Source organism: Aptenodytes patagonicus, chromosome 1 (genome assembly GCF_965638725.1).
Source record: "Aptenodytes patagonicus chromosome 1, bAptPat1.pri.cur, whole genome shotgun sequence".
Taxonomy (NCBI): domain Eukaryota; kingdom Metazoa; phylum Chordata; class Aves; order Sphenisciformes; family Spheniscidae; genus Aptenodytes; species Aptenodytes patagonicus.
In genome coordinates this window covers 216,037,777-216,051,090 of record NC_134949.1, presented here as the reverse complement: position 1 = coordinate 216,051,090, position 13,314 = coordinate 216,037,777, and the positions used below count along the sequence as shown (strand labels likewise).

Here is a 13,314-nt window from a genome sequence, read left to right as displayed (position 1 = left end):
AGGTGGCGATGGGGGCGGTCCCCGGGACCGGCCCGCGGCGGGGGCGGACAGTGCCGCCGCGCAGCCCGGACGGCGGGGCAGGTACGTGCGGTCAGGCGCTAGCGGCGGCCGGTGGAGGGGCCAGGGGTCGTCCGCCAGCTCTTTTACAGGCTCGGGCAGTGCGGGGCAGCTCCCGGCTGTCTCCCCCTTCAACCGCTCTCCCGCCTCGCCCGGAGGGTCCGGGCTTCCCTTCACAGTGGAGTTCTCGCTCTTCCCGCTCGATGTGAGACTCCGAGGAGCTGCTTGTTGCACCGTCGGCTTCTTGTTACTGCTGTCCTGCCTGTCCTTCCCTCTGCCGCCCAGTCTCCCCCGAGCTGGCGGCTCCAGCCTGAATAATCCTTTCTTTCTTCTCGCAGCCATGCCAAGTGCAGTGTCAGCTTTAGTGTTTCTTCGCTCCAGCTCTCTTTGCTGCCTTTGACTCCCTGGATGCTCTCCCTAAGGACCCCAGTCTCGCCTGGCCCGCCTGTTCTTGCCCCGCCTTGCCCCTTCCCCAAATCCCAGCCGCTCAAGCAGATGCCTCTGCTGTCCTTCAGCCTTCCTCTGCCACGTACGGGATCTCCTTACGTCGCCCCAGCTGAGGAATGCAACCTCTGCGGATGCATCTGTAGATGTTTTGCTCTTCTTGGTGTCATCGCTAAATTTCTCTTCTCTCACTGACTGCCATCTTCAATTTTTCCCTGATATTTCTTTTTCCCGCCACCTTGACTCATCTCTAGCCTGCCTATAACCTCTCCTTTCTGGCTTCTACCCTCCAAACTAGTTTTAATTCAGGTGTTGATACTAGACAACCCCCTCCCCACCCCATTAACATCATGGTTCCCATTTCATCTGCATTGTCCTGGCCCTTGGCTACTCTCTCTGATGCTTTCTTCCTGTTTCAAAAAGATAGACTTTTAAAGTATTTTTAGATGCTTGTTCTCTCCATTCTTGTTGCACCATCCCAGATCTAATAATCTTATTGTCCTTTTAGCATTTGTGTTCTTTCTTTGAGAGTCTTCTGTAGTAATTCAATGTCACTCCACCCCTCCATGATGGATCTTAATTGTCTGTTGTCTTCTTTCAGGTTCTCCCTCCCCCACACCACACAAACTCCCCTGTGAATGCTCTCCTTGTGGTGGTGACTCGCGGATCTACTTCTCTTTTGTGTCCTCCCCGGTAAGGACTACTGTCTAGCAATCAGATCGGGTTTATTATGGTACATCGAGCTTTTCCCACAGTCTTTCCCTCCTTTCTTGATTGCGGGAAGCTGACTACTGTCCTTTAAACAGCAGGTGATGGTCTAGATGCTATATCTGAGCCTACTTATTTGAACTGTGTCCAAGTCTTGCCTTTGCCCTTTGCACAACAGCAGTTCTAGCTTGCCTTCTCAGTCTGTTTCAGGACTTTTTCAACTGGTGTCTTGAGTGCTGGCACAGCCTCCTTCCGGACGTGGCAAAAAGTTCTTGAGGGGATGAAGATCACCTAAAACAATGCTGCCAAAGCCATCTTCTCACTTTCTTTCTCTGACTAATTACTGCCTTTCTTGTGTTTGGTGTACACTTAAAGTCTCTGGGTATGATTCACTCCATCTGACAGTAGGCTTCTACCAGAGGTGCCAAATCCAGCCTGTTACTTTCTCCTCCACAGCCAGAGGAGGGAGGGAGTCACCTGTGGAGATGGATAAGACCAACTAAGACGAGAATTACTATACATAGGTAGCTGTCTTTCTCCCTTTCTCTACTGCTTGGTACAGCAGTAATTTGGGGTGGCTGAACTTTGAGCTCAAAGACTTCAGTTAGGTGACTGCTATGATGTCCCAACTCTTTTTATTTCTTTTTTCCGCTCGTTTTTTTTCCTTTATGCAGACTCGAGAGGCTGATGGTATAAGGACAGTTATGATTTTTGACAATCATAAAAGCTAGGATTTTTTTTAAATAGAAGCTAAAAGTATACATAAGCAGCTAGCTCACATCATAGTACTTGCTAACAAAAGCTCTGTCAGGTCTGGGATTGTAATTAGGTTTTTGGCTTTTTCCTCCGGGGCCTGAGATCTGGGTAAGTAGGACCCATTTTCTTTTTCTGCTGTGTGCAGCTAGCATGTGCCTAAGGAGTTAATGATTGCTGTGGCTGATTTATAGGTAGTGTATAATCAGCTGTTTCTGCCCTGAGCTAGTGGTTTGCCCTAGTAGCTGACTTTGCTGTTGCAAGGCTGACTGAAATATAGTACATTTGTAAAGAGGTTCTTATACTTATGTTCAAACAAAACTCTGTACGGGTACAGAGCCTGATACTGCAGAACTTGCTGCTGTTGTTTTCTATTTTGTTGCTAGCCTGTTCCCCTCTGGAAGGGGAAACACATGCCCACAATCAATTGGAGACCATGTCACAGCTGTGGTTGAAAGTCCACCATAGCCAATGCTGGAAAAGTAAACATTAAGGTAGGGAAGACCTGAGGAGGCAGCTAAGGTGCTCAGAAAAGCCCAGTTTTCTTTCAAAAACAAATCATAACTCCAGGCTTACAAAGGACAGATAAATCTCCTGACCTGTCTTTTGAACTGGATTCAGCGTAGGATGTGTTTTGCCTACAGCCAGTTGTAAGCTTGAGGACTAGCATATGTAATGCTCTGAGCCAGCTATAGAGCTGACAGACACATCTTCTTCCAAAGCGCATAAGAAAATTAACATTAATATTGAAGCTGTTAGTCTTTCCTTTGATGGCAGAACTACAATTCTACTGTTGTCTATGTATTCTTGAGTGAAATTGAAAAATAAGTAACATATTGAAAACAGCCTGTTTTAATCGTTAAACTATCATCCTTGTTGACAGATCAGTCGCTCCTACAGCGTGGTATATTGCAATTTCTTACCTGAAGAAATCAGCACCAATTAGGAAATGGCCAAAGTCGAAAGATTTGCTTTTCACGTTCCAAGTCTGGAGGAGCTTGCTGGGGGTAAGTCATGCTGCATGTAACTTTTTACAAGCTTATAATGTACTCTTCAAACTTATCTTAAAGCTCTTACCAAAAACTTTCTACAGCTAGTACGTACAGAATGTTCCTGCTCTTAGCACACTGAGATGTAAAGAAAAGCACTATTTTTCTATATGCTATTATTTCCTTAAGGCAAACAATGACTCCTCCCTCAAATCCCAATGATATTTAAGCACACAAACAGGCTCTCAAACGCTTTAAAACTGTCTGCTGCATTTGCAGATTTGTGCATGGGTTGTGAAAGTTTGACAATTACAGACTGAACTTATTTACGCATACGGGATCACCTGTCCTCCTCTACCCTACAGTATTTATTTCTTTTTCAGGACTACTCAAAACACAGCTGACAAGATGCAGTATAGCATGTCAGGTCCTCTAGTTGGCTCCTCTTTTGATGACTGCCTTAGAACCAGGCTGCAGGAAACATTTTATTTAGTTTGTTTCTTTCCAAAGCCTTCACAAAATGTACTCAGAATAACAGAATGGTTGAGGTTGGAAGGGACCTCTGGAGGTGATTTGGTCCAACCCACCTGCTCATGAGCTTCTTTCCTTGTCCTAGTAGAAATGCATTATTCCTTCTGGCAGTCTGTCTCCTGCAGCAGATGTACTAAAGTTTTTTTTTCTTTCAGAGGGGTCCTCAAGTTCAGTCTGCCACTCTCCCAAATCTGTGTCAGTTTGACATTTCCATGCTTTGAGAAAGTATGGTCCCCGCAATACCCCGGGTAGTTCTCAGTGCTTTTCTCACCCAGTAGCTGTCAAGCTGGGGCAATAGGCCGGGGCTGCTATAGACCTGTGGGCTCTGCAGAGAACAGCATATACTTGCAGTAGAACAGCTTAAAACAGTAGCAGAAAAAATGAGTCACGAAGCAGAATTTCCCTTTTTTTCCCTGCTGTCTGTCCTGACGACCTCCTGTAAGCTGTGAATTTTGTTGCTATTCAGCTCATGAGTGTAATTTGAGGAGTGCCCTTTTATTGTCCTTTTCCACTTACCAGAAGGTACTGAGATGTTTTTAGAAACCTGCCAAGTACCTTCTACTGACCCTTGTGGTCAACAGCTTGGTAAATCTGCTCTGGAGAAGTAAGGTATGGCTGAAATCCTGACCAGAGGAAACAAAGGCACAGGAAAGTCTTCTGAGTAAATAAGGAACTGCCTGACTTGAGATCACAGACTGGATTTTCTGTTCCTTAGTTTGAGACATCTGTCAAAACAGACCCTCAGGCATGAAAGAACTTGGACCTTTTAACACAGTATTTGAAGCAGTGTATGTGAAGGCAATCCCACACTCAATTAAAGTTTGGAAGTTGTTTCCAAACAGCGCACTTGTCTAAGTCAGAATCCTCCCTGTTGTTTGAGTCACTTTGCAGGTTCTGAGCCTAAAAACATTGATATGAAGCAAACCCAAAAGTTTAGATTTGGGGCTGTTGATTATCATCAGCATCATTCATTATCTGTCTTGTACTGACAGTGGCACTTGCCAGAAAATCTCGACATGAACATAAACATGACAGGCAATGTCCTGTGATGGCAGAAGTTTCCAGACAGCAGAGACAGTTTGAGATTATAATCAAGCTATAGCAAACAGTCTGGCTAATATATTTAAAGAACTGATTGTCACTTCAGCTAAAACTTACTTCCTCCTTTGCTCTCACATGGTATTTGACCATGATCATAATTGTCTGCTCTTGTAAAGCAAAACCACTGCTGAATGTAGTTTAAGTTTACCCATGTTACTTCACATTGTGCTGCTTCTAGTGCTACTAGAAGCAGTCAGTTATTGTATTTCATTTAAAAGGTTTTTAAAATTCTTAAAATGAATTAATGTGGTAGCTAACAACTATCTGAACAAGCTTTTGCTCTTCTCTGAAGCTCTGACTCAGGAAACAAGTGCCTACAGACAGTAACATTTAAATCAATGGAGTTATTTAGGGTAAGCATAAGTCCTTTAATGTAACTTGCTGAAATAAAGCCTGAACAGATATATTTATTGTTGTTAGTAACTTGTCAAACTGTTGGTAATTTTTCATTGTCAATAACTTTGCCATTATTCTTTATTACAGTGTTGCAGAAAGGGCTTAAAGAAAACTTCGCTGATGCTCAAGTCTCTGTTGTAGACTGTCCTGATCTGACTCAGGAACCCTTCAACTTTCCTGCTAAAGGTAACCTAGCATTCCTGTCTTTCACTAAGACTTCTCCAGTTCTTTCTACCTGATCCTACTCGGTTTTGATCTTCTAAAGATGTTGGGAGAGTTTAAATTGTTTTTCAGGTAAAGAATATGCATGAGAGGAAAGCTATATTTTATTCCTGGATTTGCTTCCTAGTTGATGTATGAACAAGGACAAGTCATTACCAAGTACTTGTCATAAATTTTTTTCGTAATCTATGATTGCAATACTCACTTATTTCATAAGCTTTATTTAGTGTACTGAAAACGTTTTGAAATTAAGTTGTTATCTTCCAGATGGAGAAATTTTTTAGATCCGTGCCAATCGCTATCTGAACCTAAGGAGTCGCACTTCCATTCATTTTTAAATTCCTGCCATTCATGTATGTCGGTGAAGTGAAACTGTCTTATTCTGAGTAGGATTCATCTTCTTTGACATGAGCTGTCTGGAAGACAGACATGTCATCTGTGCTACTCATCTGAGTTCCCTCTGTCATCAATGTAGTGAAAGAAACACCTCCAGAAGGTGATTCATCCCTTCTTAAAATACATGTCCAATTTCACGAGTGGGGTGAATTGTCCTGAGACTTGGGCATCCAGCTTTGCTGAAATTTTGCAAGTGGAGTCCCAGTGGGGGTATCCACTGTGTGGTGAGGGCATCTTACTGGAGAACTGGCAAATGGCAGTTGTTGCCCCCTGTAATATTTTTTTGTGCTTAGAGAATGTTAATTTTACAACAGGTTGCCTAGCAGTAAATCCTACTGTGAATCGTTTTAGGGCTTACTGTCCTTGGACTTCTTAATAGTGGAACACTTTATCTAAGCATGCTCGGGAAATAGTGCTCTCAAAAGGGTTTAGAAGTTTGAGGAACCAGTTCTTTGGTGGGTTAGACTGCATGCTCATTTAAGATTATTAGGAAAAAATATTTTACCAAGCTAACTGGCTGTATTCTTCCAGGAATCTGTGGAAAGCCTAGAATAGCGGATGTGGGAGGTGTTCCTTACCTCATACCTGTTGTACAGAAAGAAAAAGTGAGTTTTTCTTGTAGCTGTGGGGTTTAATACATTTGTCAAAAGAAAAGCAATACCTTGTTGAAATAGAAACAAAACTAAGGACTAACGGATACTGTAAGATTCCACTTGTGAAAGAGACTTACTTTTCAGTGTTTTATGAGATTGATTCTGACGTGTTAAACATAGACTATGTCAGGAAACCTTACACATCATAGCAAAAATAGCATATCATGGTTAATGGTTCATCTTCTCCTGCCCCCAAATACAAGATAGTTTTGGAAACATACCATCTGTGACAGGAGCCATGGAAGGAACTACTAAACAAAGGGCTTATCTGCATGTTTATACATGGCTTGCTGCATGCCTGTGATTTCAAGTCACAGCCATGCTTCTTTATAAAAACTGGCTGTATTTGCATTTTCAGGCCAACACTGGATTCACATTACTGTCCTTTTCCAAGAATATCATGCCTCCTTTCTGACACCTCACCCCATCTGTCTCTATGTGGTATTCCCTTCCATTTTTTATTTTACATAAATATAAATTTCAATAAGAACAATAATTCAGTTTTTGGGTAAAATAGCAGGGGAGCATACAGGCAGACTTTATCTTTCGGAAAACAAAGGGACACGTACCCAATTTGTTACTACCAAATGTTGTGTTGTTCAGAAACTGTGTTCAACATAATTATCCAAAATACTAATGAGGGTGTTCTGAATTAAATTCATCCAGAGATTACAGTGAACAGAATGACAATTCTGAATCAGAGCACCACACCAGAATCAAAGCATTGTTTCTCTTTTGCAGGTTTACGATCTAAATACAGTTGCAAAAGACATAGAGCTGCCTGGAGCTTTCATTCTTGGAGCTGGAGCTGCTTCATCTAAGATTCTTGGAGTAAATGCTGAGGTCAGTAAATAAGTGTGATAGTTCTCAATGAATTCATGGAAGTATCATAATAGTAGAGCAGTATCATGCTGGGTATTTCCCATTTACAATAAAATGTTTAATAAACACCATTCATGCCAAAAGCACATAAAACGCATTAGAAGGAATTGAGATGAGTGCCATCCAATGAGGTGCATACTACTGAGATACTAAAGATTAATTTTTAACTTGTAATTCTCCAGGAAGCATGTGATTGCTTTGAAGCGTGCAAGAAACATGATTTTTTGAAACTGATTGACAAAGACCTGACCAGAGGTTTTAATGACAAGATTTAGAAATGCTTGTCAAAGTTACTGGTAAATGCCTTTGAAATACTCCCTGTCTTTTGCCTTCTTGGATGGCTTTGTTTTACCATTGTAAATTTTAAAGATGCTACATACAAAATGATCACCTGCAGCAGAGGCGGGAGACGAAAACTACTGCCTGTGGAGGCTTTTTAAGCATAAACCTCTGGTCTTGCCATCTCCTTTTGATGCATTTATTGGCAGAGGGAGATAGTCCATCTCAGCATTAAATTTGGGCCACTGTAATAGTGGTTGTTACTGTACACTGAGAAAGCATTACATATGTCCTGGTTTCAGCTGGGATAGAGTTAATTTCCTTCCTAGTAGCTGGTACAGTGCTGTGTTTTGGATTTAGGAGGAGAACAATGTTGATTGTTCTCAATGTTTCAGTTGTTGCCAAGTAGCGCTTACACTAGTCAAGGACTTTTCAGCTCCCCATGCTCTACCGACTGAGAAGGCTGGGGGTGCACAAGAAGCTGGGAGGGGGCACAGCCAGGACAGCTGACCCCAGCTGGCCAAAGGGACATTCCATACCATGGGACGTCATGCTCAGTACATAAACTGGGGAAAGCTGGCCGGGGGGGCCGCTGCTTGGGGACTGGCTGGGCATCGGTTGGCAGGTGGTGAGCAATTGCATTGTGCATCACTTGCTTTGTATATTATTATTATTATTATTGTTATTATTATTTTGTTTTATTTTATTTCAATTATTAAACTGTTTTTATCTCAACCCACAAGTTTTCTCACGTTTACTCTTCTGATTCTCTCCCCCATCCCACCGGGGCAGGGGGAGAGTGAGCTGAGCGGCTGTGTGGTGCTCAGTTGCCAGCTGAGGTTAAACCACGACAGTCCTTTTCCCTAAGGAAATTAACTCTATCCCAGCCGAAACCAGGACAACATAGAATTCCAATACTTGCATGCAGGCCTCAGATCTCAATGGTTAGACTAGACTTTTCTTTTTTTTTTTTAACACTAGCTTTCATCTTCACGTAACGTTAAATTTAACTGTCCAGAAAAAGTAAAACTGTTTTCTGGCGTTTTCAATTACATTACAATATTAGTGCATTTTTCTTACCAGTACAGACCTCATCCTGAGAGACAGAGCTGTGTGACGAAGGGGATTATTTCTTAGGATTGTGGTCCAAAGCTTAAGTTGCATTTATGTGAGTTCTGTTCGTTTGACTGACTCTTACATGTTCTTATTGACTTACTTGACTTATTCTTACACGTTCTTTTTCTCAGCTTATCCCTATTGTTCAAACTAAGAGCGAAAAAAAGCCTGCTGTAAATGGGAGCTACATTGCTCAGATAAATCCTGCAGATAAAGGGTGCCTGCTTGAGAAGTACAGCAGTAAATATACTGACTGTGAGTTTGGGCTGTTGGCCAACCTTTATGCCAGTGAGGGCCAACCTGGTAAGGTATGTACTTGGATCAAAGATGACTTTGCTTGTAGAGCTTTGTGACTGAAGGGAAACTCATGTTTCAATGTTCTCCTATCTGTTTTCTGTGATAATAGTAAAGTAGTAATTCCATGAAAGAAATATCCAAACATAAGGAACTGATGCTGGTGAACGAGGGGAAGAATTGGTGGAGACAGAGAGGCATTTGAATTTTTGAGGGATAAGTATTAGTTTACTAAAACTTTTCCATCATAAATCATCCATCCAAATCCGGTCCAAACTAGCAGTGATTTAAGGTAATGGTTGCACAATGTACTTGTGTAAGTCAGGTCTGGGCACTTGTCTAGTTTTTTGTAGAAGTGCTTCCCCCAACACAGCTAGCACAAAGAGGTGTTGGCAGAGCAGTCAAAAACCTGCCTACTGCATGGAAATTGAGCAGTCTTCTCAGTTTCCAAGAGTTTCTTTATGACAGAGTGGAAGCCAGCTGGTGGACAGAAAGGGGTTGCTTATATCATTGTCTCGTGTATGAGTAAATGACTTGCTGCCCAGCACCCTTCACAGGCAAAGCTAGTGTTGAACAGAAAGTCAGGAAAAGAGTTGGTCAGGTACTGGAAGGATGCAAGTGGAGCAGCGCTGGCAGGGAAACTCACATTTCCAAAAAGTAATCTTGGGTTATAAGCTTGGGAGAATTTCAGAGCAGCTTCCACAGACCTTTGCAGACTGTTGCAGCGGGAGACAGCACTGACAAATTAACTTTTATTCTCTAGGTCATTGAAGTGAAAGCCAATGGAAGAACTGGGGAACTTAACTTTGTGTCTTGTCTGAGACAAATTTTAGAGAAACACTATGGAGAAAAGCCAGTTGGGATGGGTGGTACATTTATCATACAGAAGGGGAAAGCAAAGATTCACATCATGGTAAGTTGTTCTCAATTCATATAACTCTAGATATAAGGAAGAAATTCTTCACTATGAGGGTGGTGAGGCACTGGCACAGGTTGCCCAGAGAGGTGACAGATGCCCCATCCCTGGAAACATTCAAAGTCAGGTTGGCCGGGGCTCTGAGCAACCTGATCTAGTTGAAGATGTCCCTGTCCACGGTAGGGGGGTTGGACTAGATGACCTTTAGAGGTCCCTTCCAACCCAGACTATTCTATGATTGAACTTTCTTCATCCTTCTGAAAACAGAAATATAAATCAGGGTGTAACATCCTAGTGCCTTGACTTTGTTTTGTACTTCTAAATGTATGCATAAACTGTTAGTATAAGCAGTGTATTAAAGTAAGAGGCTGACATTACAAAACGGACGTTACAAAACTAGTGATGCTGTGTCACTTGGCCTTAATACCGTCATCTTTTCTTTTGAAATCCATGGGCAGCTAAAGAACTATAGAGCTATTGTAAAATGAATTGAAATTAAATACATGAACTGAGATGATAGTTATAAGAAACAACAGACTTTTTTAAAATAACTGAGCTTCTAAAATGTACCAGGAGTATAATCCTCACTTCAGTAGTTCTCCCACTACCGGTGCAATGAAAGATGCAATATTATGGTCACTTCGATTTCTAGCAGAAACACAGTAATGGGCACTGGTGAGCTTCTTTTAGGCAAGAAAGAATGTGAACAGAATAGTGGGGAGGGGAAAAGTGAAGGAAAGTTGCTAGAGAAAAAGTATCTTGACACATGTCTTCCTTTCACTTACAAAGCTTTTACTTTTGCTGTAGCCTCCAGAATTTTCTGCCTGTCCTCTGAATACCGATGAGGATGTGAATAACTGGCTCAAATTCTTTGAAATGAAGGCTCCACTGATTTGTCAGCCAGTAATAGTTTCCAGAGATCCAGTGAGTCTCTTTCTCATTTCTAAGTGTAAACTGAGACTTGTAATGAATTTTGTCTTGGATGTGATTTTCCTTTTAAGAACAGGATTGTGTATATATTGTGTTAAACTCTTCCAGAGGTGCTGTGATTAAATAGAAGCTTCTCATTTCTGTCACTGGTTTGAATTGAGGCTAGGTCAATCTGTACTGAAACCTAGTGGCTGTTCACAGTGGATTGAACTTAATGGTTCAGTTCCAATTGCAAGTGTGCGAGTGTTTGCGTCCCAAACCCAACAGCATAATTTGCATTCACTGCCAGCCACACCAGGAGAAATGTCAAGAGCATGGAAGCTTGTTCAGCCATGTGTTCATGCAGTTCACTTTCATAAGAACTGTCTCTACTAATGCTGTGTCGAAATATGTGAGGCATGTGTCTTATAATTGCTGATGCAAATTACAGTCTGCAAAGCCTCATGCTAGAAAGTTATCTGGCATCTTTCACAAGCACTAAATTCAACAGCAAACAATTCAGGATAAAAAACAATCTGGTTTCAAAAGCCATTAAGATGTTCATCAATAGGAAGACTATTTAAAAGTAACCAGGAAAACATAGATGAAAATGACTATTTTATAAGTAACAATGCAGTCATAAGTAATATAAAAAACATTTTTTCCAGAGTTAAATGAGACATGCTGTAGGCTTGGATATGTTCAAGGGTGTGACTTTATTGTGTCATTATGTGGCAGCCTTTGGCCTAAGGCTAAATTGTGTGCATCTTCCCAGAATCAACTGATGAGTACTTTGAAAACAGCCATCAACAGCTGCTCCATTCAGAACCAATGCAACTTGTGTAGTGGATGCAGCTGGGTTACTCCCATCTGTATCCACTGCAAGCTCAACAGCACTCGGTTAAGCCTATGGTTTGGGGTTTGAGTGTTGCTACAGAGACAACAGTAGAAGATGGCATTCAAATGCCATAGCATTACTTATCAGTATCCTCTTGCAGCTCAGAAAACCAACCGTATCCTGGGCCGCATCAAAAGAAGCATGGCCAGCAGGTTGAGGGAGGTGATTCTCCCCGTCATGAGACCCCACCTGGAGTGCTGCATCCAGCTCTGGGGCCCCAGGAAGGACCTGTTGAGCGGGTCCAGAGGAGGGGCATGAAAATGGTCAGAGGGCTGGAACACCTCTCAGCCTGGAGAAGAGAAGGCTCTGGGGAGACCTTATTGCGGCCTTTCAATACTTCAAGGGGGCTTGTAAGAAAGATGGGGACAGACTTTTCAGTAGGGCCTGTAGAGACAGGAGAAGGGGCAATGGTTTTAAACTGAAAGAGAGCAGATTTAGATTGGATATAAGGAAGAAATTCTTCACTATGAGGGTGGTGAGACACTGGAACAGGTTGCCCAGAGAGGTGACAGATGCCCCCTCCCTGGAAGTGTTCAAGGTCAGGTTGGACGGGGCTCTGAGCAACCTGATCTAGTTGAAGATGTCCCTGCCCATGGCAGGGGGGTTGGAATAGATGATCTTTAAAGGTCCCTTCCAACCTAAACTATTCCATAAAATAGGATATGTGATATAGATATGTGATAGAATGTGATACATAAAACAGGTGGGGGTGATCTCATGGTTTAGTATGCTAGGTTTTATTTTATCCGCTATTCTTCCCATTTTCATCTAAGCTGGCTCTCAGAATTGGAGTAGAGATTGTCCCTTTATTGCATGGGTCTGTGGCATTCAGTGCAAAGGGGTTCTGATTTCCAGTAGGGCTTCCTTGGTGCGACTGCTTTATTTAATCCCAATGGAAAGAAAAAAAAAAAAAAGGAAGTCTGGGAGATTGACACCAAAAGTTGGGGGCTGTCAGGTTTTCTAAATTCTTTTCTGTTTTATGTCCTATGGTAAAGCCTTGTACAGCTCTTCTTCTTTTGTCCTACTAGTTTCACAAGCATCTTGCAAGTTTTCACTGCTTAATGGTTGGAGCAGGCTCTGAGATGCGTGGAAACATGCAGTAGAAAGGAGAGACTATCCCAGGACTTTTAACCACAGTTCACATGAATGCATGTTCACGGGCCTTTCTCTGGTGACAGGGCTTTGATCTGCGCGTAGAGCACACCCACTGTTTCAGCCACCATGGGGAAGGAGGACACTACCATCAGGACACCAGCCCCGACAGTGTGCAGTACCTGGGGTACCTTCTGCCCGCCGAGCTGCTCTTCCGCATCGACAGGCCCCAGGAGACACACCTGGTCGGGAGAGACTGAAACGGGGAGGCTCTGGTGAAGGCATAGCAATTGGATCTTTCTAAAATACAAATTATGATTTTTGTAACGGTTCTAATTATGCACATTTATCAGAGTCGAGAATAAATATGAGAGCAGTAAACTGCCAGCTTCTCAATTTTGTTAAAGCGAGAAATTCAGAGTGTACGTGTAATTGAAATTGTTATGACTGAATTCAAACAGTAATTTCACCGCAGAATTATTGTGTCATTTTTTGCTACTTGGTTGAGCGTCCTGCGTGGTTGTAGCTGGTGATGGGGAACCAGAAGTGAGTTTATGTTTAGAACGGGGAATTAAACCAACTTCTGGTCAAAAATAACGCTGTAAAAGAAAACCGCAGCAGCTCAGACCTGCGCGGCCACCGCTGAGGAGTAAACCGGGCTGGGGTTTGCCTGCGACG

General features: G+C 42.5%; 1 protein-coding gene across 3 annotated transcripts; it reads left to right on the top strand.

Annotated features, from left to right (window-relative positions):
- Window positions 1-18: 18 nt before the first annotated feature.
- BKGD (beta-keto-L-gulonate decarboxylase) lies at window positions 19-13,105 on the top strand. Of its 3 annotated transcripts, none has more exons than XM_076328300.1 (10): window positions 19-81; window positions 1,103-1,194; window positions 2,846-2,969; window positions 5,067-5,165; window positions 6,129-6,202; window positions 6,992-7,093; window positions 8,659-8,835; window positions 9,585-9,734; window positions 10,545-10,661; window positions 12,723-13,105. In XM_076328300.1, the coding sequence occupies exons 3-10, from the start codon at window positions 2,912-2,914 to the stop codon at window positions 12,894-12,896; spliced, it is 951 nt and encodes a 316-aa protein (XP_076184415.1). In that variant the 5' UTR covers window positions 19-81; window positions 1,103-1,194; window positions 2,846-2,911; the 3' UTR covers window positions 12,897-13,105. The 3 variants fall into 3 exon arrangements, with proteins under 3 accessions (XP_076184415.1, XP_076184417.1, XP_076184416.1); XM_076328301.1 differs by lacking the exon at window positions 19-81 and adding an exon at window positions 149-262; XM_076328302.1 differs by lacking the exon at window positions 1,103-1,194.
- Window positions 13,106-13,314: the final 209 nt, after the last annotated feature.